This window comes from Canis aureus, chromosome 13 (genome assembly GCF_053574225.1).
Source record: "Canis aureus isolate CA01 chromosome 13, VMU_Caureus_v.1.0, whole genome shotgun sequence".
In the NCBI taxonomy this organism is placed as follows: Eukaryota; Metazoa; Chordata; class Mammalia; order Carnivora; family Canidae; genus Canis; species Canis aureus.
The window spans coordinates 24,455,476-24,481,003 of NC_135623.1; the positions used below are offsets into that span (position 1 = coordinate 24,455,476).

The window sequence follows — 25,528 nt, forward strand, 5'->3', positions numbered from 1 at the left end:
CCGGCCTCAGCCCGGCTCCCCACGGGGCCCCTCCCCCTTGGAGGCCTTTTGTTTCTTTATTCCCCCCCCCCCCCCCCCCCCCCCCGTCTTCCTACTTTGATAGAAGCGCGAACTCTTCTCACTGTAGCATTCCAGCTGTTCTCTCTTTAAATCTCAGGCCGAATTCATAGATTTTCAGGATAATTTGAAGGTTATCTAGGTAATTTGGTGGGGACAGGTGATTTGGAGACCCTACTCTTCTGCCATCTTGCCCCTCCTCCTCGGGTTATGCTTTGTCCTCAGTTTACCTTCTGCTCCCTCATCAACTGGACGATAAACAAACATGGATCTTTACCCATAATTTTAAATCTGCAGCAATACATCCCTCTAGTTCACTTGGGCCCACGAATTTTATAGTGCGTTTGAAAATCACATTACTTATCTACACAGAGTCCCTACTCTTCCCCCACAAATTTTGGCCAGGGCCTCACACACCCTGAGGACAGCTGTGCTTAGAGCCGAACCCAAGGTCGTGTCTTGTGTCTCTTGACCTGGTTGGGCTTTGGACCTGGATTCTCTTCCTTGGCTCCTGGAGTGCTCCCGCGTGGCAGGAGCAGACAGAGGGGGCTGGACCTCTTCCTCCCTCCTCCTCCTGGAGGCTGTAAAGTATCACCTGGCAGAGACTCGTCCCCCCGGGGTTGAAGCGCGGCCCAAGGGACGGGGTTGGTGCTATGTCCCGCAAGCCTTTGCTTTAGCACGTGATTTCTTAATGTTGCTGCCTCTGTACCCTGTGCCCTACCCCCAGGGCTGCCACGTCCTCTTCTGCATGGCAGACGGAGCTCCAGTTAGCTGCCCAAAGTGACTCAGATCACGGAGATGCCACCTCCCGGAGCAAGTGGGCTGGCTCTTTAATAGAATTATGGCTCGGAGTAACTATAATTCAAGTAAACAATGGATTTAGGGGGAGAATCGGGGAGAAGAGGGAAATGAGGTGTTAGGGCGGAGCAGAAGGAGCAACTAGCAGCACGAGGGTTCAGGCTGGGCGCGGCAGCTTCACCTGCCACGGGGGGACTTCAGGAGGCGCCGGGACGCTCTCTGTCCCTGACGGGAGCCTCGTATTTGGAACCAGATCCTCGTAAACTGACTGTGCATTTCTATCTATAAGGATATAAGACTTTTAGCTTCAAACAATTAGTGAGATTTTCAGTACCTGTATAAGACGACACCAAGAAAAGCAAAAAGAAAATAGCACTTCCTCTATGGATGCTTTTGCCAGGGTTCGGAGGTGTGCTATTACTGGATGGACATTGTTTTCTGGGAAAAAAACAAGAAGAGAGACACCTGGTGGCTCAGTGGTTGAGTGACTGCCTTCGGCCCAGGGCGTGACCCTGGGGACCTGGGATCGAGTCCCACGTCGGGTTCCCTGCGTGGAGCCTGCTTCTCCCTCTGCCTGGGTCTCTGTGTTTCTCATGAATAAACAAAATCTTTAAAATAAATAAATAATAAAAAAATTTAAGAACCCCACAAAACTAAAACCAATGATTTTATCTGCCATTTTAGCACATCCGCAGATGAGACGCATCGAGGGTAAGTGTGCCAGGAAGAGGGGCGACGCGGTCAGGGCTGCCTGGGGGCCCGGCATACAGCAGGCGACGGCACTAGGACACTGGGGCACAAGAATGTATTTCGGGGTGAAGGAGGGGGTATGGAGGGGTCGGTGGAGGCAGGTGCCGCGTGCCCGCTGCCGAGAGGGGCTGTCAGGGTGCGCAGCTGCGCTCTTCTTGGGAGAGTCCCTGGGCCGGCGGCCGAGGGGCTTCCTCAGGGCAGAGCCTCCCGAGGGCAGCCCACGGGGACTGACTGGTACAGAGGAACAGGAACCTGGACCTCTTGCTTTTCTTTTTTTTTTTTTTTTAAGATTTTATTTATTTTTCATGAGAGGCAGAGCCACAGGCAGAGGGAGAAGCAGGCTCCATGCAGGGAGCCCGACGTGGGACTCGATCCTGGACCCTGGGCTCAGGGCCTGAACCAAAGGCAGATGCTCAACCACTGAGCTACCCAGGCATCCCTGGACCTCTTGCTTCAATTTTTTGTTTTCCTCTTGCCCTCATTCGATGTCCTCTAGGCTCTAGAGCTTTCCATGGGGTCGGGTTTGGGGCTGGACTTTAGCTAAAATGACATCCTTGTTGGACTTTTTCTTCTGCCCTATATGGTGCTTCTGCTACTTCCTCACCTGGGCCTCCTGAGAACATCCCTCAATGAGTCACTACCTGGAGACCTCAGGTTCTGCTTTGGGGCGACGTCACCTAATACTGTGGCAAAGGGCAAGCCCTGACAGGGCTGGTGCTTTAGGACACACATAGTCTAAGGAAGGAGTAAATAATTCATTTTATTGGAGATTCCTTCAGGCAGACGGGCAGGGCGGATTCTAGAAGGTCACCGTGGCATCATGGGTAGTTGGGCAAAGAGGATCTGGAACTTCACAGCCTATGTTAAAACCCTAGTTCCAACATTTACCAGCTGATCCCGGGCAAGTAACTTCTCCGGTTCTTGTCTGTCAGCAAGGGTGGAGTGCCCTCAACAGAACAGCAGTGCCTTGCCCATTTAGGCACTCAAGGGACACATACTGAATATGTGCGTGTATATATATATATATATATATATATATATATATATATATATATATAATTTTTACAGGGCCCATTCTCCAACATTGGCTAATATGTCCTCATGCTCTTTTTTTGTTTTTTTTTTTTTAAAGATCTTATTTATTTATTCATTCATGAAAGACATAGATGGAGCGGCAGAGACATGGGTAGAGGGAGAAGCAGGCTCCATGCAGGGAGCCCGACATGGGACTGGATCCCGGGACCCCGGGGTCACGCCCTGGGCTGAAGGCGGTGCTAAACCGCTGAGCCCCCCACCCCCCACCCCCCGGGCTGCCCTGATCCTCTTTTTGTATCTAGTCAATACTACCTTAGGGAAAGATGGGCTAGACCTCCTGGCCCTGAAATCAATGGCATCACCCATGATACCATGTTTCCAACTTTCTTGATCTGGAGATAGCCACCTGTCATCGACATCTGAGACTTCCACAGGGACCTCGAAAAGAGCTTTATGGTTTTTAGTTACTGTGGTGGCTTGATGCCCACATGTTCATTGATACTCTTCCCTTCAAGAGGTGAGCTTAATTCCCGGTCCTTGAGTATGGGCTGAACTTAGTGATTCATTTATAGTCGATCAAATGTGACGTCCTGTGACCAAAGTGATGGCATGCCACTTCCAAGATAGGTCAAGGAAAGCAAGGCTTCCTCATTGCTCTTGCTCTTGAATCACTTGCTCTGGGGTAATGAGAACACTCAAATAGCCCTTGTGGTGAGGAGTTAGGGTCTCCCGGGCACGTCAGCCAGGCAGAGTGCTCTTCCCAAAAGCCATGTGAGTGAGCTTTCTTGGAAGTGGATCCTCCAGCCCCAATCAAGCCGTTCAATGACCGCGACCCTGGCTAAAACCTTGATGGCAACTCCTTAAGAAACCCTGAATCAGAACCACCCAGCTCACCTGCTTTCAAACTCCTGTCCCTTAGAAACTGTGACATAATAAATTTTTGCTGCTTTAAGCTGCTAAGTTTAGGGTACTTTGTTAGACAGAAGTAAGTGATGAATATAGTTATGAAACAAAAGATTTCTGTCCCGGAATGGCTCGTTATGGTGTTTTTCACTTCTTCATTCACGATCATTCTTTTCTTTTCTTTACCTGGGACCTAAGGAATGATGATACTCGGGGCCTCTGGGTGGGTCAGTCAGTTAAATGTCTGTCTTTAGCTCAGGTCATGATCTCAGGGTCCTGGGATCGGGCCCCACGGTCTGGCTCCCTGCTCAGCTGGGCATCTGCTTCTCCCTATCCCTCTGCCACTCCCCTTGTTTGTCCTCTCTCTCTCTCAAATAAGTAAAATCTTAAAAACAAACAAACAAACAAACAATGACACGACCCCCACCCCACAGCTCATAACTGACCTACTGACTTAGTTAAAAAACAAAGATAATCTATCACTCCCAGGACATTTCTAAGCTTTTGAAATGCATCTGTTTATCAAAATGTCTCCAGAAAGGTTAAAGATTATTATTTATTTGGATTATATAAGTTCCTTACAAGCAAAAAAAATGATAATATCTGATGATGTCCTGGGTTAGGGTACCAGGGGGTAAGGATGTAAACTGACGCATGCTTCCAGGGGGCAATTTGGCAATGTGCAATAAAAGCTCCTAAAAACTTATTTTTTCATATTCTTTTTTTTTTTAAATTTTTATTTATTTATGATAGTCACAGAGAGAGAGAGAGAGGCAGAGACACAGGCAGAGGGAGAAGCAGGCTCCATGCACCGGGAGCCTGATGTGGGATTCGATCCTGGGTCTCCAGGATCGCGCCCTGGGCCAAAGGCAGGCGCCAAACCGCTGCGCCACCCAGGGATCCCATTTTTTCATATTCTTTGACCCATGGATTCTACTTTTCACAATTTATCCCAAGGACTTAATTTGGTAAGTACATGAAGTTGTATGAACAAGGATGCAGCATGGTATATATATATATATATATATATATATATATATTTTTTTTTTTTTTTTTTTTTTTTTTGAGCAGCATGGTTTATAATAGTAAAAAGGGGAAAATCCTAAAGGTCTAACAATAGGGATCATTTAAATAAATGACAGTAATCTCACAGTGAAATCCTATTCAACCTCTAAAAGTGATAATGAATACCTATACTTTTAACATGGATGTTATAAATGTAGATAAATTCAGTGAAAAAAATTATAATGTGTTTATTAAGATTCCATTTTACAGAAACATAAAAAAACTATATGTATATATTTGCATGGAAAAAAATCCTGGAAGGATAGATGTCAAAATATCATCTGTGGTTACCTTTTAGTGATGAGAGGGTAATTTTATTTTAATTTAATTTAATTTAATTTAATTTTTAAAAGATTTCATTTATTTATTCTTGAGAGACACACAGAGAGAGAGAGAGAGAAAGAGAGAGAGAGTCAGAGACACAGGCAGAGGGAGAAGCAGGCTCCATGCAGGGAGCCCGATGTGGGACTAGATCCGGGGTCTCCAGGATCAGGCCCTGGGCTGAAGGCGGCGCTAAACCGCTGAGCCACCCAGGTATTCCGAGAGGGTAATTTTAATTGATTATTTTTGTTGTTGTTGATCTGTATTTCTACTTTTTCTTCTAGTGATTTAATGAATCAAGAAAAAAAGCAATGCAATTCATCTTAGAAACTTAGGAAAATAAAAAAAAAAGAAAATTAGAAAAATACAGAACAAAAGAAAGTCGTAGTCAAGTGAACTTACTCAAAGTTAATCAGTCGATATTTTGGTGCATATACTTTTAGCCTTTTTATGCTCAAATATACATACAAACATGTATATCTTTAAAAGCATGATTGGAATCAAATATCATTCGCAGCTTATTATATTTTAAAAGTATATTTTGAAGTGTTTGAAGTAATTCCAAGCTCAGAGGCTACAATTCAGTACAATGTTTTTTCCTAAACCATTTGCTATTTGCATATGTTAGTGTATCTTGTTTACAGACATGGATGTTTGCATATGTAACCACAGGCAACCGTCCACAGCAGGACCTTGACACTAACATTAGGCTACCACTTAGCTCAGACTATTGAAATGTTACCATGTGTCCCAATAATGTCCTTTTTAGCAAAATAATCCAATTCAGAGTCAAGCTTTTTTTTTTTTTTTTTTTTTAGTTGTCATGTCTCTATCCTGCTTGGGTCTGATATGGTTCCTCAGACTCTCTTTGGCACGTGACTTTGACTCTGGAAGGTTATAAGCCAGGTGTTTTTTGTGGAAGGTCCCTCGGCATGGGTTTGTCCCGATTAGATTCGGATTCTCCATGGAAGTGAGGTTCATTCTTCCCACTGCATCCAGTTCCCCTTCAATTCCAGGCTGATCCAGTAATGTTTACTTTGTCCACATTATTATGGTAGAATTTGCCAGGTTTCTCTACTAAAGTCACCGTTGTTTTTCTCTTGTAACTAATAGTAAGTAATAAAATATTTCGCGGTGGATGCACGTGGCAGCTATGCAAGTATTTAATTCCTTATCACATTTTCAATGTATTTATTTACTTCTATTAGTAGAGACTCAAGGTTTCTTTTTTTCTTTTTTTATTCAAGGAGTTGTATAATTGGTCCCGAATTAGTCAGTGGAAGCCCTCTAAATCTGGCTTCTGGGTGCTGTTGTCATATCTCCGTTATTCGTAAGGTACCTCCTTGCTTTGAAAGACAAGATGGTCCAAGTCTATCTTGTATCTTCCTTGCCCTGGACCCGTCATTTCTCCACCTTGTTTGGGTGGAGAATAGTATTTTGTGTGCTTTGGGTTGCTGGGGTGAGAGAGCTCCAAGACTGTCAGTAGACAGAGCCTGGGACTATAGCAAAGAGATTCAATTACACATGCACCCACAGACGTACATGTGTGTTACTCATATCCTTACACTGAAAACCACCAATACCTCCAATTGGTATTCCTAACCCCTAACCCTAACCCCACAGGGCTCATATTTGTTTTCTCCCTTTCCAGCTTATATCTCCATTTCCACATTTATGACCCTCTTCTCCAATATCTTCTGCAATATCTTTATTTATTCGATCGATCTCCACGTGTATAACCAATCTCTGCTGTCCCTCTCCCACTGCCCACTCGGACTCTTGACACTGTGCCAGGCTGCCCCCTACGTGGACGCTCCCCGCGTCAGTTGCCACACCCCACCCCGGGGCAGCCTCTGAGCGGGCACCTCCTCCAGCTGCTCAAGCTCCCACTCTTCATGCTGGATATCGGCCCCTCATTCCTCATCCCAAATCCCTCTCGCCCCCAAATGGATGCCCTGGTCACCTGTTTCAGGCTCTGACTTCCTATTCTCCACGCCAGCCTGATCCTTCCTGTGGGTGCCAACCGTGCTCTGTCCCACGTGAGGCTTCAGGAATGAATTGCATAGGAAGGGAAGAAAGGGGAAATAAAGGGAGGGAAGCAAAGAGAAGGGAAGGGGAAATAAGCAAAGGAAAGGGAAGTTTACATTTTTTGAACATTCAAATTATATATTAGCATTTTCCAGATTTTAAAGATTTTACTAGCTGTATGTTATTTTATTATTTATTTATTTATTTTTATTTTTATTTATTTATTTATTTTTTAAAGATTTCGTTTATTCATGATAGTCACACAGAGAGAGAGAGAGGCAGAGACACAGGCAGAGGGAGAAGCAGGCTCCATGCAGGGAGCCCGATGTGGGATTCGATCCCGGGTCTCCAGGATCGCGCCCTGGGCCAAAGGCAGGCGCCAAACCGCTGCGCCACCCAGGGATCCCTATTTATTTATTTTTAAAGATTTTATTTATTTATCATAGACATAGAGAGAGAGAGAGGCAGAGTCACAGGCAGAGAGAGAAGCAGGCTCCATACAGGGAGCCTGACCCGGGACTCGATCCCGGGACCCCGGGGTCATGCCCTGGGCCGAAGTGGTGCTGAACCGCTGAGCCACCCTGGGCTGCCCTATCTTTTATTTTAATCTCTGATAGTTTGACAGGCGTATTTTGCCTGTATTTTGTCAAAATACAGCTTCTCAACGTTACTTACCTTTGCAGACCCTTTACTGAACAGGCCATTTCTAAACCAGTTGTTAAGGACCCGGTGTCTCCTCTTCCCTGGGATTCTCTCCACTTTCTGACACAAACCCTCGTGAACCTGATTTCCACATACGCACCCCGATACTCTGTAACCACAAAGTAAACACTCTTTACCTTTGAATGGATGGTTCATGATGGCTGCGTGGTGTCTTCAGTCCTGCGCTTGGCCTGTTCAGTCTGGGGTCGTGGAGGGAGATACCCAGGGGAGGGATGGCTCAGGAATTCCTCTTAGAGCAAGATTTCCTGGAGGGAAATTCCATCACAGTGCTGAGCTGGGGCAAGTGCCAGGGACGTCCCACTACTTGCCCCCATTAGTCTGGCCGACACCCTCCGTGGGTGGCGCCGGCGTCGGTGTTCATGGTTCCTGAGATCGTGCAGCAGCCCGGACACGCCGCTCCCAGCCCAGGCTTCTCCTACAGCTTGTTGTGCCCAGATTGCTCACCTCAGCCCCTTTGGAAGTGACTCTTTTAATGCTAATCCTAGGATGGGAAGAGATTTAGTTAAAATCCCAAGACTAGGGGATCCCTGGGTGGCGCAGCGTTTGGCGCCTGCCTTTGGCCCAGGGCGCGATCCTGGAGACCCGGGATCGAATCCCACGTCGGGCTCCTGGCGCATGGAGCCTGCTTCTCCCTCTGCCTGTGTCTCTGCCTCTCTCTCTCTCTCTCTCTCTGACTATCATAAATAAATAAAAAATTTAAAAAAATCCAAGACTAGATTGAAAAAAGAGAAAAGAGTAAGCCATTTGTAGAATGGGAGCTGTTCTCCCTGGAATGCCCTGTTTAATGGGGTCGCATGTTTTTTATTCTAAACAAGCAGCATCACATCCAAAAATAACCAGGTAACCTCACCAAGACCAGTGCCCTGGTTCCACAGTTCTTTCATTCTTCACAGTGGTGGTCACTTAAGTCCATCTTGTGGAATTCAGGGACTCAGCAAAAGATGAATCTTACCTTGGGTCATGCATTTTTTTTTTAATTGTAGTAAAATATATGTAAACATAAAAATTTCCATTTTAATCGTTTTAAAGTATGCAATTCAATGGCATTAGCTTCATTTACAATGCTGTGAAACCATCACTACCATCTGATTTCTAAAACTTTTAAAAAAAATTTTATTTATTTATTCACGAGAGACCCAGGCAGAGGGAGAAGCAGGCTCCATGCAGGGAGCCCAACGTGGGACTCGATCAACAAAAACTCTGTCACTCAAGTCACATTTTGTATTCATCAAACTAATACATACCAGAGCTGAAGCTACAATCCCTTCCCCACCACTTCCTGAATCCCGTCCAAGTCCTAAGAGGCACCAATTGCAGCGCCGGGTAATTTCTTTGACCTTATCTTTTAATTCTAACACTGATTCTTTTGTTCCCCCTGACATTCATATACTTATTTTACAAGTATTTCTTCTTTTTCTGTTGTTGCTTTTTCCTAGCATCCTGTTTTTGTTTTATGAAAACAATAGCTCCTCTGGAAACTCAGAATACACTGATCGAGGCCTCCTGATTAATTACTAGGACTTTACCCTCTGGTCTCTGCTCCGTGAGGTTTGCTTTTGCTTCATTTTTTTTTTTTTTTAACTGCAATCTTCAAAGAGATGTGGAAACCATTCAATATGTGAAGAAAATGGATTTTGCAGACAGAACTAATTTTGGAGACTAGGGGGAGTAAATTTCTCATTAAAATAAAGAGAATTCAGGGCAGTCCGAGGGTTCAGCGGTTTAGCGCCGCCTTCAGCCCAGGGAGGAATCCTGGAGACCCAGGTTCGAGTCCTGCATCAGGCTCCCTGCATGGAGCCTGCTTCTCCCTCTGCCTGTGTCTCTGCCTCTCTCTCTCTCTGTGTCTCTCATGAATAAATAAATAAATAATTTTAAAAAATAAAATAAAGAGAATTCAGTCTTATTAAACGATACATGTAAGCATATACATATATGTGTACGTAGTGCATGGGTGTGTAATTCCAGGAAAGTGGTAGGTGCGGAGTTTATGGTGGCTCTAATTTTTCTTTTTTTTGTGCTTTCCTGACTCAAAAACAAACCCCACGGCATCTACCATGTGTATGAGCTGTGCCACCAGAGGGCACCAGTGCATGAATTTCACGATTGTTACCATAAAACCGGTGCTTGGCTCTGGCCTGGGCCCCCAGCTTTCTTTAAAAATTCAGAAGGGGGGGGTGGCGGGGAATTCAGAGCAGTGAGATCTTGCCGTTGGCAACAGCATGCTTGGGGCTAGAGGGTATTATGCTACAGCAATTAAGTTTAGGCAGAAAGGGAAATATCATATGATTTCACTTATATTTAAGAGACAAAACAGATGAACATAGGGGAAGAGAAGGAAAAATAAAATAAGATAAAAATTGAGAGGGAGGCAAACCATAAGAGATGCTGAATTCTAGGAAACAAACTGAGGGTTGCTGGAGGGGAGGCGGGCGGAGGACGGGATGACCGGGTGATGGGCGTTACGGAGGGCACGCGACCTGCGAGCACTGGGTGTTCTATGCAACTGGTGAATCACTAAACACTACCTGTGGAACTAATAAAATAAGTAAAATAAATAAAAATTAGAATACTCAGGTATTTATTTTACTGAATAAAATCTGTGACGTTTAACCAATAAGTTAATCATAATCTTTCCTGGATGGCAGGATCTGTTTAATTGTTTCAATAGTTCTCTTTTCTTAGTCTTCAGCAATTACTATGCATTATTTGAGGGATACAAATCAAAATGATATATCTCTGTAAAATAGTTCAGTTTCAGCATTAAGTGCACAGCTCTCAACCGTTGTGAGGAAAAGAAACTAGCATAAAGGTACAAAATGGTGACTCACTAATTATTTCCCTGTCATTATTTCAGATTATCACTCCAAAGCTAATCTCATGAATAGACTCATCAGAATGTTCTTTTTTTTTTTTTTTTAAAGATTTTATTTATTCATTCATGAGAGACACACAGAGAGATGAGCAGAGACATAACGCAGGCAGAGGGAGAAGCGGGCTCCATGCAGGGAGCCTGATGTGGGACTCGATCCTGGGACTCCAGGATCACGCCCTGGGCCAAAGGCAGGTGCTAAACCGCTGAGCCACCTGGGCTGCCCAGAATGTTCTTTTTCATCTAATTCCATTAAGAAAGATTGAAGACACTTCCCTCTCCACCACCTCCTATCTCCATGTTTAAGAACTCTATAATTAGGTCTCTCATTTCTTTTTAAAAATGATAATATAGGGATCCCTGGGTGGCACAGCGGTTTGGCGCCTGCCTTTGGCCTGGGGCGCGATCCTGGAGACCCGGGATCGAGTCCCACGTCGGGCTCCCGGTGCATGGAGCCTGCTTCTCCCTCTGCCTGTGTCTCTGCCTCTCTCTCTCTCTCTGTGACTATCATAAATAAGTAAAAAAAAAAAAAAAAATTAAAAAATGATAATATAAATCAACCATATAGAAAAGAATAAAAATAATACTAAAACATACACACTTCCATTACTATTTTTTTAAGTGTTAACGACTGGACATATTTGGTTCAGATCTTTTTATTATTATTATGTTTTATTTATTTATTCATGAGAGACATAGAGAGAGAAGTGGAGACACAGGCAGAGGGAGAAGCAGGCTCCATGCAGGGAGGGACTCGATCCCAGGACCCCGAGGTCATGACCTGGGCCTGGGCCGAAGGCAGACGCTCACCCACTGAGCCTCCCAGGTGCCCCCTTTTTATTCTTTTTAAGAAAAACTAAAAGGACACAGATGCAGCTACTGTTACTCCCCTGTTCTTTTCTTCTCATTTTCCAGAAGTAACTACTCAAGAGATATTAGTGGCTATTTTCCCTGTGGATGCTTTTGTGCTTTTATTAGCTTTGCATATACCATTGACAGTCTATACAAATACATGTAATATACTATTTTGTGTTCTTAAAATGTATAGACCTTGATTCGTGTTGTGCATATTCTTTGCTGCTTGTAGTTAACAATCAGCATTATCAACACCACTGCATCTAGATCCTGTTTGTTGATTTCTTATTATTGTATTCTATATTGCAAGTATATCAGATTATTTATTTTTCCTTTATAAATGGGCAGTAATTATATAGATGGTGCTTTAATGAACTTTCTTGTGCATCTTCCTTTGCCTATATATATGTTTTTCTAGGGTATATACTTGGAAGAATTCCAAGTTGCACTATGTATGCAATTATCTAATTTTCATAACAGCTTGCATTTCCCACATTACCAGGGGGACTGAATAACATCTCAAGTGAAGACACATTGGACTATTTTTTGAAAGTCAGTAGAGCTAGATTTCTATCTTGTATCATACTCTACAAAAAGATTTCATACAAATCAAATCTTTAAAGTTTAAGACATTTAAAAATCACATTATAAAAGCAAAGCAGAAAAAAAAGTAAAATGTATTTATAGTGTTAAAGGATATGCAAATCACCAGTTGTGACTCAGTGTATAACTTTTAAGGCCTCTGGATGAGGAAAGATATCACAAACAAATTTGTGAAAGAAACATCCAAATAGAAAAACTATTTGCTCATACACTAGAAGAATTAATATCCATTGTATGTAAAGTGCTCCTAAAATCAATAAACATAAATAACCCAGTAGAAGAAAATGCAAACTATATGAAAAGGAAATTCACAAAAGAATAAATTGTCAGTAAACATTGAGATATTTAATAATAACCGTACAAAGAGAATTTTTTATCTTTCAGAATGGAATATGATATATTTGACAGTAATGTTAGAAGGACTTAAACTCTTTATGAGACTATGCATTAACATAGGTTTTTTTGGGAGAAAACTTGTCAATACATACTGGGTTTTATTTATTTATTTTAAAAGATTATATTTATTTATTCATGAGACACACAGAGAGAGAGGCAGAGACACAGGCAGAGGGAGAAGCCGGCTCCATGCAGAGAGCCCGACGTGGGACTCGATCCGGGGACTCGATCCAGGGACTCGATCCGGGGACTCCAGGATCACGCCCCAGGCCGAAGGCAGGCACTAAACCGCTGAGCCACCCAGGGATCCCCCGCACACTGGGTTTTAAAGATTTATTTTTTTTATTTTTTATGATAGACACAGAGAGAGAGAGACACAGGCAGAGGGAGAAGCAGGCCCCATGCCAGGACCCCGACGCGGGACTCGATCCCGGAACTCCAGGACCACACCCTGGGCCAAAGGCAGGTGCCAAACCGCTGAGCCACCCAGGGATCCCCCACACTGGGTTTTAAAATGTAATTTTTCTCTGACCCAGAAAAATTTAAGCATATTAAAATTGAAGTATAACAGTTGTAGAAAAGTATACAAAATGAGCATATCTCAGGGAAAATCACAAACCAAATATGCACATAAACCATAACGTTTCCTTCTAGGGCTCTATCCTTTGGAAAGATTGCCAAAGACAAAGAGGTTTAGATAATGATGCCAACTTCCATGTATTTTATTGCTGTTTGAATTTTTAAAATTCTGTTATCTTGAAATTTAATTCCAAAGCTGTTTCTGTCTAATCGCAGCTCTGCTCTGGACGAGGAAGGGAGTGAAATAGTGGATCCTGGGGCCCAAGATGAGAGGGAAGCCGGGCTCCCTCCCGTGCCCCTGAGGCAGTGTTGGAAGCAGCAGCATCAGTGGGAGGGGGCTTGCGACCTCCGTGGACATGACCCCTGGAGAAAGAAAGCAGTGGGAAGGACCTGAAGGACCTGCAGGATTGCAAGACGTCAGCGCCCCCAGGAGATTCAGAAGTTTCCCCAAAGGGTCCCTGGGGGCTCAGCAGTTGGGATGCCTGGGTGGCTCAGTGGTTGAGCATCTGCCCTCGGCCCAGGGCGTGACCCCGGGGTCCCAGGATTGAGTCCCCCATTGGGCTCCCTGCAGGGAGCCTGCTTCTCCCTCTGCCTGTGTCTCTGCCTCTCTCTATGTCTCATGAATAAATAAATAAAATCTTAAAAAGAAAGAAAGGACACTGATACTGAGGGACAACAGGCCGTGTGTGCTGGCCTGCACGCCCCACAGATGCTCATCAACCTCAGGGCGTCCTGCGGGGAGGGGCCGTTGGGGCGGTTGCAGGTGGCCGTTCTCGTTCCCTAGCTGGCAGCCTGACCTCGCCGCCCTAGCTCCCAGGACAGGTGTGTTGGGAGAACAGGAGCTGCTGGGAACCGAGGAGCCATGGTCCGTCCCCCACCCCACCCCCGCACAGGGCTCGGGGCCTTGCCCCCCAGGCGCCCAGAAGGGAAAGGTAAGGACTTTTCCAGTCCATGTGGTGATAACCCGGTTCCCAGCAGGTGCCCGACGGGGAGTGGGGGGCGCCCCCGAAAGGAGCTAGGGGACAGGACTTTCACGGAGACAGAGAAGATGTAAGAAGCTAAGAAGGGAAATTATTTGATTGGTGGTTGTTTTGAGCTCCCTTCGTTTGGGAAAACCTGGTTGGCTGCTTGGGATTGGTCGTCCTTAGGTTTTGATTTTTTCACCTGGAAGCTTTTTTTTTTTTTTTTTTTTTTTTTTTTTTTTACCTGGAAGCTTTTCAAGCTTAGATTTTGTTTGCTTCCCCAGCCGACCCGGGTGTCAGAGCCGACTCAGGCCCACGGCTGCCGGCTGCCCGCCGAGGGGGAACAGGTGGCCTGTGGCCTGTTCGTCCCCTGGGCTCCCCTCCAGCCCCTAGAGGAGCCGCTGATCCTCCAGCCTGTGCACCTGCGGGGGTGGCACCATCCAGGCCTGTCGCCCAAGGCCCTCCTCGCGTGGGCCCCTGGCCCTGGCCCGGGCTGCAGTGCCTCTGGGGCTTGGTGATTCTCAGCACCTCGTGTGCGTGGGGTCATGCGGTTCTTGTTCCTTTGAGACTGAATAATTCGGTTGACTGGGCGAGACTCCCCATGCTGCTGCACGCACAGAACCCCCTCTTTGCCAGGCGCCGGAGAACCTCCCTGTGCACTTTGCACGTGCTGTCTCTGCGCACGTCCTCGGAGGGGCTCCCGGGCCTGGCACGAGTGAGGCCGCCGTGGACACGGGTGTGCCAATACCTGCTCAGCCCGATGCTCTCCTGTCCCTTTCTCCTCAGGTGGTTCCTTTCCACAGAAAAGTGGAAAAGGGAGGGAGGCATATTCTAGGCTCTGGACATCCTCACCTCAAGGAGAAACAATGTACTAACAGGCTGTTTCAATTGTTGAATGAGTTTACGCTGGAGCTGAACCAGTGCATGGGTTAGCGGGGTCACTTCCCTGTGAGTGGGTGCCTCATGAGAATGTCACGCTGGTAATCCACACAGTAAGGGTTCTGCCTTCTTGTCTACACATCCGGGTTGTAGCATAAAGTGAATTTTTTTTTTTTTTTTTTTGCATAAGGTGAATTTTAAGATTGTTCTTCATGATGATTATCGCACTCAGGTTAGAGATGTGGCAAAAATGTCCGTAATTGAGGCCAGCTAACATTGCCTTTTGCTAAGACTACTGCAACTGAGCATTGGTTTTTAGCTTTGCTTTTCCAGACATTGAATTTTACCAGCACAGCCCAGATTAAGCAAATGTGTTGCTGTACGTTAACTTAGAATGAAATCATACAAATTAAAATGAGACCTAGAACTGCCAGAGAGACTGATTCTTATCCCTTGGTCATTTTCCAGTGGGCTGCCTGATTCCAGCAACCACGGCAAGGAGACCTGAGTGCAGGATCTTGGTGAGTTTTATCAGCCATCTGATAGCCTGATGCGTACGTGTCTAGTGAAAGGAATTTCCCATCGTGAGTATAATATGTTCTTGCTGATTTGTTTCTATGATCAGGCTTCTGGGTGACACTAGACTCAGTGATCCCGAACTCTGGCTGAAACTTGGCATTGCCTGTGGAGCTTGTTAAGATAATAGATGGCCACGTCTCCTCCACCCCTAGTGAATGCAATAAATCTCCAGAACCTTCAGCAATTTTGTTAAAGTTTTACCAAAGATTCTGGTCCATGGGTGAGGGTTGAAAATCACTGGACCAAATCTTTGCAGCTAGGTTTTGGCAATCCCTTTAGGCTGGCACTGTCGGTCATGGATTCTGTACTTGTGTTCCAGGTTGGCTGAAGTAAGGTCCTGCATGAGGAGCCAACACCCTATTATTCCTCCATTACAATCCTACCTAGAGATGCTCATCTTTGAAGGCAGGTGAGTAGTGAGTACGTTCCCTGAATTTCTGTAGAGGCCTGGAGGTGGTGGAGACAGATGTTTAAGGAGTGATGCTCAATTCCATCAGGAAAAGCATTTCTTTAGGTCAGATCAGATGTTTGACAGGCTAATAATTGTTTCCCAAGACACATTTTTTTCGATTCTTCCTTTGAGTACTAAACTACACTCTCTGGATTCCTTGCCTTAAATGTGTCCTTGGCACTAAGTTCTGGCAGCGTTATGTGAGTCGAAGAAGTGGGAGCCAATTCCTAGCCATGTTTCCTTCAGAGACAGCTGGTGTCTCTCCTCACTTTCCATTCGGGGCACTGATGCACCCACAGGTGCATGGTGAGCTGGCTGCAGCCACCTGCACAAAGGCAACACCTTAGAGCGCCAGATGCGGTACAGTGGCCCCCTAGGAAGAGCCCAGTCCTTCAGTGATCACACAGAGCACAGCCGCCAACCCTGGATTCTTACGGGAAGGAGAAGTGGACTTTTATCTGTCGAGGTGCTGTATCATAGGAGTCTTTGCGGTGTCACATTCCTCTGTGCCGTAATGACAACAGAAGCCTACGGGACCAGTCGTCTCAGATCTTTACTTACTTGTTGCATCCCTGTCACTAAACCCATCTCCAAAATGCCAGAGTCAGAATGTCAACAAATGAGATACTAACAGACTTTCACTGTCCATTTGTCTAAATGTGCCACCTAATGTCTTTAGGTGGTAATAGATTTTTTAAAAAATATTTTATTTATTTATTCATGAGAGACACACAGAGAGAGGCAGAGACACAGGCAGAGGGAGAAGCAGGATCCCTGCGGGGAGCCCAACGTGGGACTCGATCCTAGGACCCCGGGGTTATGATCTGAGCCAAAGGCAGACGCTCAACCATGGAGCCACCCAGGTGCCCCGCATCATACATTTTTAAAGGAGAATACCAAATGGGTTTATTTTGGCTAAGAGACAAAGATGGTATGTATTTTTTCCCTATTCTTTTTTTTTTTTAAGATTTTATTTATTTATTCATGAGAGACAGAGAACGGGAGGCAGAGACACAGAGGGAGCCTGATGTAGGCCTCAATCCCAGGACCCAGAGGTCATGACCTGAGCTGAAGACAGATGCTCAATGGACTGAGCCACCCAGCCGTCCCTTCCCTACTCTTACAAGTGCTGTTGCCTACAGTCCTTCACTGAGTAATTAAAATTGTAAATGAATTTTGCATCACCACTTCACACCACTAGGATTGTTATTATATATATAAAAAAAGAAACTGACAGGTTTTGGTGAGGATTGGACAAATTGAAGCCCTAGTGCGTGGCCGGTGAAATGTAAAGTTGTGCAACTGCTATAGAAAAGAGTGTGCTGGTTTCTCGGAAAGTTAAAAGAAAAAAAAAAGAATCATTTTATGATTCAGCAGCTTGACTTCTGGGTATAGACCCAAAAGAATAGAAAGTAAGGACTCAAACAGATATTTGTGCATCCTTGTTCATAACAGCATTGTTTGCAAGGCCAAAAAGTAGAAGTGACCAGAGTAAGCGTCCATCGATGGATGAATGGATAAACAGCAATGTAGTATAAACATCTAATGGAATATTATTTAGCCTTAAAAGGGAAAGAAACTCTGACATGTGGTACAACACGGGTGAACCTTGAAGACATGATGCTAAGTGGAATAAGCCAGGCTCAAAAGGACAAATACTGTGTGATTCTATTTACATGAAGGATCTAGAGTAGTCAAATTTATAAGAGACAGGAAGTAAAATGGGACACTTATTGTTTAATGCATACAGTGTTTCATTTTGCAAGATGAAAAATTTCTGGAGACAACCGTGTGAATGCACTTACTGCCGCTGCAGTATGCACTTAAAAATGGCTAAAGCAGTAAATTGTATGCTATATATATCTTACCACAATTTAAAAAAATTACTGTTGTATCATATCAATGGATTCTTTTTTTTTTTTACTATTTTATTTATTTGACAGAGAGTGAGTGAGCACAAATGGGGAGTGGCAGGCAGAGGGTGAGGAAGAAACAGGCTCCCCACTGAGCAGAAAGCCTGACTTGAGGCTGGATCCCAGGACCCTGGGATCAGGGCCTGAGCCCAAGGCAGATGCTCAACCGACTGAGCCACCCATGCACCCCTATCAGTGGATTCTAACATAAAGAATAAATTGTGAAAAAAAAAAAGAATAAATTGTGCTGTGAGTCAAGGTTATGGACAATATTCATCACATTAGTTTGGTATTATTGAAGAGCGAATGCTAATGGAGACTGGATGACAATCTTTTGAAATCTTACGATGGGTAAAGCTGAAAATTATGGTTTTGATCTATCTTAAGGAATCCAGCGGATAGAGGCTGGGATCTGGATTTTTTTTTAATGCAATACTAGATTAAAAAAAAAAAAAACAATCCATGTAAATAATCCTTGTTCTAGTTCCACGATTCTAGTTCTAGGTTGTGTATGGATCGGACCATTTATCTGGAGAGAAGGAGATAACATCATGATGATTTCATGCCTTCTTTACTGTACTATATCCGACTCTCACAAATATATTGTATACTGTATAGTCCCAAGATAGGTGGAATGAGCACAGCCCAGGTGAGATGGCCCATAGCACGTGCCCAGGCTAGCCTACGTGCAGAACTTCTTTGGCTGGTGTATAGGAGGTTGACTTTTAGAGCATGTCGTGAGATTTCTAAAGTTTGATGGGATCCTCATTCATTCAGACATTACAATCAAAAGTCACAAGCTTCCATGTGAAGAGCAGTTTGATTTTCTGGTATTTTTTCCCTAGTCGCCGAAACGGTGTCTGGCAGTACTTGGCTCTAGGCCCTTATTTATGTCAACTGGTTGATCAAGTAAGCTCTGAGCTCTGATTCTGAAGAGAAGAACAAAGACTGGGGAATAAATGAGTAATAAATGAGTAGATTGGGTTTCAGTGCAATGTGAGAAAGTAATAGACACTATCCCTGCCATCTCCCTTCACTACTTCTTATCCCATTTTCCATGAGTTGTTGAGAATCATAGTTAAAGGATATTAAGGAACTTCACAGACACAGGGAGAGAAATTATTACCTGTACCGGAAAGACAGATTTCCTTTATCATACAGATTCTCCAGCCTTTTCTGGAAGTGGCGTATTCTCAGATGAAGCCACATCTACTGGCAAGTGAGGAAAGGAACTGTAAATAAATGTGACTGTGCCAGAAAGTGAGGAATTGTTTGGGATTTTGTGAATAGTGATGTCTAAGCTAAAGCCAAAATGTGGGAATCTACAAACACAGCATTGGACAATTGAAAAGTACGTCAGGGAGCTTGCTATCCCGAATGTTTAGGTGTTTATCCTGAGGTGCCTCCTACTAGAATCTACATCTTCAGGTTCTCATTGAGCATTGCGTTGTATGGAAAGAACAGAACAAGTGAAATGTCCACAAATATAGTACTGGAAAGTTGAATCGCACAATTTCTTGAGGAGCTTCAGGTTCGTTTCATTTCAAATTATGCTACAGAGAAAGGCAATTCCAAACCCCAAAGCCCCACATAGCCATACTGGAGAGACTTCACTAGGTCAATGCACTTTATTAGTTCTACTCAACTAGGGGTTCACATGAACACAACACAGGAGTACACTCCAGACGACCATTTCCTGTTTCTCTTGGAGCTGGCTCTCTGTCACTGCAGGCGTTCATCCTCATAACACACTCAAAATGTGCTAAAGTACTTGACCTTTTTGAAACCACTTCTCAGAGCGCCATCAACCAACTTAGCCCACGTTGCCTTTGCATGGTGTTAGGAGAAGAAAGGGAGACGGTGGATGACTAAAATGAATGGGATCAAAATGAGCATTCTTGATTTTGACCTGCAAGGATCAGTATGGAGAAGGTTATATCCTCCTACTCTTGCCTTCTTAGAGAATATTCTTTTAGAATGGCTACTTTTTTGCATTGTGGTAGATGTTGGCTTTCACATCATTATCCAGAGCCATAATATCATCTACGTAAACAGGAACAATTTCCTGAATATTATTTTGCCATCGACAAGTAATAAGGACATAGCCCTGCCTATAAAAAGAGTCATATTCACAGTCTGTCATTTTAGCTCCTCGTGTTAAATTACAATAGACTCCTTCTATTACTTCCTTGCTCCTGTGACATTTCTTAACTCCATTCTTACAAGGCACATGTAAGTTTTTACAGGTCTTTTGCACGTCCTCATATGCTATTTGGAGGAAGAAATGTTCTCTGACACAACTGAAATTGTTGTGAACGTTTTTCATCTTGATTTCTTCAGTACAGTAGGCTGAATCAGTTAGTGGTCTTCCAGGATCGATAATAATACGCCTTAGGAAAGTATCTTTGGTAGGAGGTTTGGCAGGTCCTGGGCTGTATATGTCCCCCAAGTAATCTTCAAACTCTTCTAGCTTTTCATCTGTGAAATCACCAAAGTTCTTCAGAATTATAAATTGCAGTGGCTGCATCATCAGCAGGAGCAGCAGAGCCAGGGGCTGCATGGTGAGCAGAGTCCACATGTCCTTTTGCGGAGACTAGGAGAGATAAGGAGATAAGTGCCACTGCCACAGTGTGTCTGCTTTTGTTCCTCAGCCACATTAACTCCTGCTGTTCTGAGCTCTAAGACTTTGGACAATTTTCAAATTGACAACTCAGAATATATTTCAATATTTCTGAAACGTGGACTGAAAAGTAGCCCATGGTCAGCCTGAAAGACTGTGGACGTGAGAGGAGAAGGTGAAGGGAGAAGGGAGAGAAAAGGAGAGAGGAAGAAACAAGGAAGGTGAGGCAGAGAGCAAGGAGGGGTGGAGGGCAGGCAGGAGGAGACAGGAGCCCAAGGTGGCCGTTGGGGAGAGAGGCCGAGAGGGGCTCCTGGGCTCTTAACCCTCTGGAACAGATGCCTCCCTTCCCTTCTTGGGAGTTGGGAACCTGCACTGCAAAGAGCCTAAGTGACCCCCACACCCACACTCCCTGTTCCGGGAGGACAAAGATTCCTCATCTTGTGACTTCTCTTTCTGCCTGGACTGCAGATGCCCGGGGAGAAGGGATGGAGCCAGGTGGGGCGGTCAGCAGAGCACCACCTGCTGCTGCTTCAGGCGCTTTCACCGCCACCCCTTCGCCTGGGGCTGCTCCGTCCCCTGGGCGGCCTCTCTTGCCTCTCCGGAGAGCTGCGGTGGGGTTCCCCATCCTTCCTTGTTCTCTTCGGTAGGCTTCCTAGGCTTCCTGTTTCCGGGGTGACCAGGCTTCACATCCCCAATCTCTCTCCACTCTGCGTCGAAGAACTATTTTAAAGCGTTCCTTGCGAGAGCCTGAGCAGTAGCACCGTGTGGCAGGAACGGTGCCCTGCTGCTGGACGGCAGGGCAAAATCGGCCCCTCTCGAGCCAAGTGTCATCTTTCACAGAGAGCCCCAGGGCCTAGCTATCGTTTTCCATTTCTAGTCCAAAGCTGGCTGCTAAGCATTAATTCTCCAAAGAGGCTTTCCTCCCAGAGAGAGGCAGGCACCTGAGGTATGCTGGGGAACAGGCTTCCAGAGCCACCTCTGCCCATGACCTCTTTACCGCGCTCAGTCTTTGGGGTGTCTGGGCCCCAGAGAACGGTTGTTTCTAGCTTTGGCTGGAGAGGTCCTAACACTGAGGGTATTGGCCTCCCCTGCGAGCGCAGGAGCTTGGAGTGGAAAGGGACGAAAACAAGTCTGAGCAGCTGAATACATGCAGTCTTGGGGTCACCCCAAAATAAAATAACAATAACAAATAATCACGGCTAGCATAAGGAGCGGTGATGGGCCCCCCTGTGCTAAGCGCTCTCGTGCACCATCTTCATCTGCCCAACGACATTTGATAAACAGGTTGCTTTTTAGTATTGTTTTTGGTTCTATTGTAATTAGCCTCTCTTGGTGACGGGAAGTCGCTGAAAACCTTACACTGGCCCCAGCAGCAGCCTGGGCAAACCCGGCTCACGGGCCCTTCTGACGGCCCGTCTCTTCGCTGCTCTAGGGCCTGCACCAGTCCGGTTTCCCCTCCTGGGGCTACTGTGTCCCTCCTCTGCTGTCCTCGTAGCTCTACCAGAAACCGCGAGCGCACGGCCAGGTCTAGAACCGTCCCCGAGCCCTTGGGGCGCCGCGGGGAGGGCCGCCGGCCGAGGCCTAGCTGCACGTTGCAGGAGCAGGTTTTCTTACTCCAAGGCCTTGGCATCAGGAAGTCCCCCCTTAAGGCCACCTGAGGGGTTCCCATTACTCATGACCCAGACACTCTGACTTACGTGGAGATGGAGACAGAGAGCCCCTGATTCCAGGATGGATCCGATCGGTGTCGATGTGAGCAGTCAGAGGAGTCAAGAAATGCAGGTGTTGTGCACACCCGACGGAAGGCTGAAGCAGGAGAGGAGAAGTAGACTGAAAAGGAAAACCGGCGGGTGGACAGGGGAGGGGTGGCCCTCCCTCCCTGCCCTACTCTGAGTCCTCCCTCCCTCCCTGCCTGCCCAAAAGCTCATCAGGCCACCCGTGGCCCAGGGAGGCTCTTCAGGAGAGCACCCCGTCATCGTGACCGTCCAGGGAGCTCAGCACACACTCCCACAAGTGAAAACTTGGAGCCACTGAGGCATCTTGGACTGGAGAGAACCGGACAGCAAGTGCATGGATGGCAGAGCTCAGGCTCCTGCCCAGGACACACCTTGGGCTTGTCTGCGACACCTCCTTGATTTTTTAAAAAAATATTTTTATTTATTTATTCATGAGAGAGAGAGGGAGAGAAGCAGAGGCACAGGCAGAGGGAGAAGCAGGCTCCACGCAGGGAGCCAGACGTGGGACTCGATTCCAGGTCTCCAAAATCATGCCCTGGGCTGAAGGCGGCGTTAAACCGCTGAGCCACCCAGGCTGCCCCCTCCTTGATTTTTATAGCCTAAACTTCTTCTTCTTTTTTTTTTTTAGCCTAAACTTCTTAATCCTATAGTTATGAATTCAACTTGTAGTTTTTGTCCTTGTCAAAATCCTTTCTCATCCTGAAAGTGTATACATTTTCGCTTCTATCCTATTTTACTACTTCTATGGATTTTTTTTTTTTTAATGACTTAAGTCTTTTACCCATCTGGAATTCATTTATTTTGAAGTGTGGTAAGAGATGGGTTTTGTTTTCACATGATTTGTCCATAATCCCAGTATCAGTTATTTGGGGAATGAAATCCAATCCACTGTCTCATCTCTTATTTATTTATTTAAACAAAACTTTTTAAAAAAACAGTTGATGCTTAACCAACTGTACCATCCAGGTTCCCCTCTCACCTCTAACTTAAAAGTTACCTTATGGGGCCCCTGGGAGGCTTCATTGGTTGAGTGTCTGCCTTCGGTTCAGGTCATGATCCCAGGGTCCTGGGATTGAGCCCTGAGTCGGGCTCACTGCTCAGTGGGGAGCCTGCTTCTCCCTCTCCCCTCTGCTCAGGCTCTCTCTCGATATCTCTGTCTCTCTTTCAAATAAATAAATAAAACCTTTAAAAAAAATAAAAGTTACCGTATATGTTAAATAATTCTGTTCCTGAACTGTCTATTGTTTTTTGATGGTAGTTTTATCTATTTGTGTGCCAGTGATATGCTTTTCCTTATTCTCATTTGACAAAATATTTTGATAGCTAATAAAGCAAACCACATCCATTCCTCTGCTTGTTCAAAAACCAGCACAGAGAGAACAGAAAGTCGATTACTGGTTGCTTGGGGGCAGAAGAGAGGAATGGAGATGAACAGGAAATGAGCAAGACAGACAGACAGACGGAAACAGAAAACACAGAACAGATGGCACTGAATCATGCTCAGGCGGTGTTTCTTAAGTTTTCACCTGGCAGCCTCACAGCAGAACCACCTGGCTTCCCTCTGGATTATAGATTCCTTGGTTTTTCCTCAGACCTCATGAATCAAAATCTTTGTGAATGGGCCCATAAATTTGCACGGTTAACAAATTCACAAGGTGAGTCATAGCCCACTAACGTCGGGGAAGCACTTCCTTATACCCATAAACATGTAACTGATGGTATAGAAAACATCCCCAAGTAGCGTGGAGAGTGTTAGGCCTTCTCAGCAAATGTTTTTGGAAAAAAATTGAGTTGCATTGCTTTTCACCTTTTAGCTGTTGTGAATAACACTGCTTTGAAAGTGGGTGTACAAACATCTGGTTGGGTCCTACTTTTCCTCTCTGCTTGTAAACTTGCTTGGGAGGGTTCGGGCAGCTTAGGTCTATAGGTGGGGAAGAGCCTGAAAGGGACTGTGGGTCCCAGGCCTCTTCTATGACGCAGGTCCTGAGTCCCTGGTCAGGACTCTGTATTTAACCACTATTTTTACAAAAGTAAAAGATTGAGAGGAGTCATGAGCCCCTTAGACGAATATATATTCCAGAGAGATTATTAAATGGTCTTTTAAAAGCAGATTATTTTTAAAATGCAAGATTTTGAACAGATCTTACAATGGGCATCAATGGATTATGATCATAAAATACTTATATAGCTTTAGTCACAAAGGGAAAAACGAAAATTGTATCTTTCAAATTGCTGATAATCATACCTTACAAACTCAATGCTGGTGAGTGTGTACAGTGGGCAATCACACATTTGTGATTAGAATGAAAAAGTTGGCAAATATAACAAAAAGCTTTAAAAAGCTGATTAATTTTCTCTTGTTTTAATAGGATTCTTTTTGTTTTTGTTTTCTCTACAACTTTTTTCTTTGCATTTTTTAAATAGATTTTCCTTCACAATGGAGATATAAGGGTGATAAGAGTTTACAAATACTCTCAAAGTAGTAATTCTTTATATAGATACATAGTGGCAAATAAGAATGTTTGTAATTGTTAAGATTATTTTGAGGATACAAGGCCTATCTTTTGCCTACTTCATTTATTTATTTATTTATTTATTTATTTATTTATTTATTTATTTATGATAGTCATACAGAGAGAGAGAGAGGCAGAGACATAGGCAGAGGGAGAAGTAGGCTCCATGCACCGGGAGCCCAACGTGGGATTCGATCCCGGGTCTCCAGGATCGCGCCCTGGGCCAAAGGCAGGTGCCAAACCGCTGCGCCACCCGGGGATCCCCTTTATTTATTTTTTAAAGATTTTATTTATTTATTCATGAGAGATACACAGAGAGAGGCAGGGACACAGGCAGAGGGAGAAGCAGGCCCCATGCAAGGATCCCGATGTGAGACTCGATCCCAGGACCCCGGGGTCACACCCTGAGCCAAAGGCAGATGCTCAACCGCTGAGCCCCCCAGGTACCCCTATCAAAAGAATATTTTTAAAACAACATTAAGGATATTAAGACAAGTATATATAGTAGAATATTTTTCACAATTTTGGAGTTAAGAAAGGATGTTTTTATTAAACCAAACAAGAGCACAGCCACAAAGAAAATTATTGAAAGACTTGATTACAGACACACAGACTGAATTACATACCCATACACACAAGTACACAGAAACCTCACCCAAAACAGATAATATAATAATAATCCCTAATAACAAAAGACACCCCCCCCCCCTGCAAAAATTTAAAAAGCAACAACTTGGAAAAAAAATACTTTGAAAACATATTCAGTATAAAATTGCTTCTCAGACTCAGGTGTAAGCAAAGTGTGAGTTTCTTTTCTAAATCCAACATATCTGTACCAAAACCCCAGCTCTTAATGGTGGCAGCAAAATTTTCCTCTGTTAGTATTTTAGATG

At 44.8% G+C, this 25,528-nt stretch overlaps 1 protein-coding gene and 2 long non-coding RNA genes across 6 annotated transcripts in view; 1 reads left to right on the forward strand and 2 right to left on the reverse strand.

Moving 5' to 3' along the window:
• Nucleotides 1-25,528, forward strand: part of LOC144282166 (uncharacterized) — a 60,257-nt gene that overhangs the window by 8,363 nt on the left and 26,366 nt on the right. For 2 of the 4 annotated variants that reach the window (XR_013350497.1, XR_013350496.1), the window contains exons 2-3: nt 15,292-15,344; nt 15,722-15,811. This is a non-coding gene — a long non-coding RNA (uncharacterized LOC144282166). Of the gene's footprint in view, nt 1-13,659; nt 13,915-14,238; nt 14,983-15,291; nt 15,345-15,721; nt 15,812-25,528 lie in introns of those variants that run through there. The other 2 variants (XR_013350495.1, XR_013350498.1) reach the window with 2 other exon arrangements.
• Nucleotides 4,777-8,043, reverse strand: LOC144282161 (uncharacterized). Its single transcript, XR_013350494.1, has 3 exons — nt 7,797-8,043; nt 6,893-6,974; nt 4,777-6,428 (listed from the first exon to the last, which is right to left on the reverse strand). It is a non-coding gene; the product is annotated as an uncharacterized LOC144282161 (long non-coding RNA).
• Nucleotides 19,380-22,254, reverse strand: RNASE9 (ribonuclease A family member 9 (inactive)). Its single transcript, XM_077845446.1, has 2 exons — nt 22,084-22,254; nt 19,380-20,359 (listed from the first exon to the last, which is right to left on the reverse strand). Exon 2 carries the CDS (start codon nt 20,342-20,344, stop codon nt 19,748-19,750), a length of 597 nt encoding a protein of 198 aa, XP_077701572.1. The 5' UTR covers nt 20,345-20,359; nt 22,084-22,254; the 3' UTR covers nt 19,380-19,747.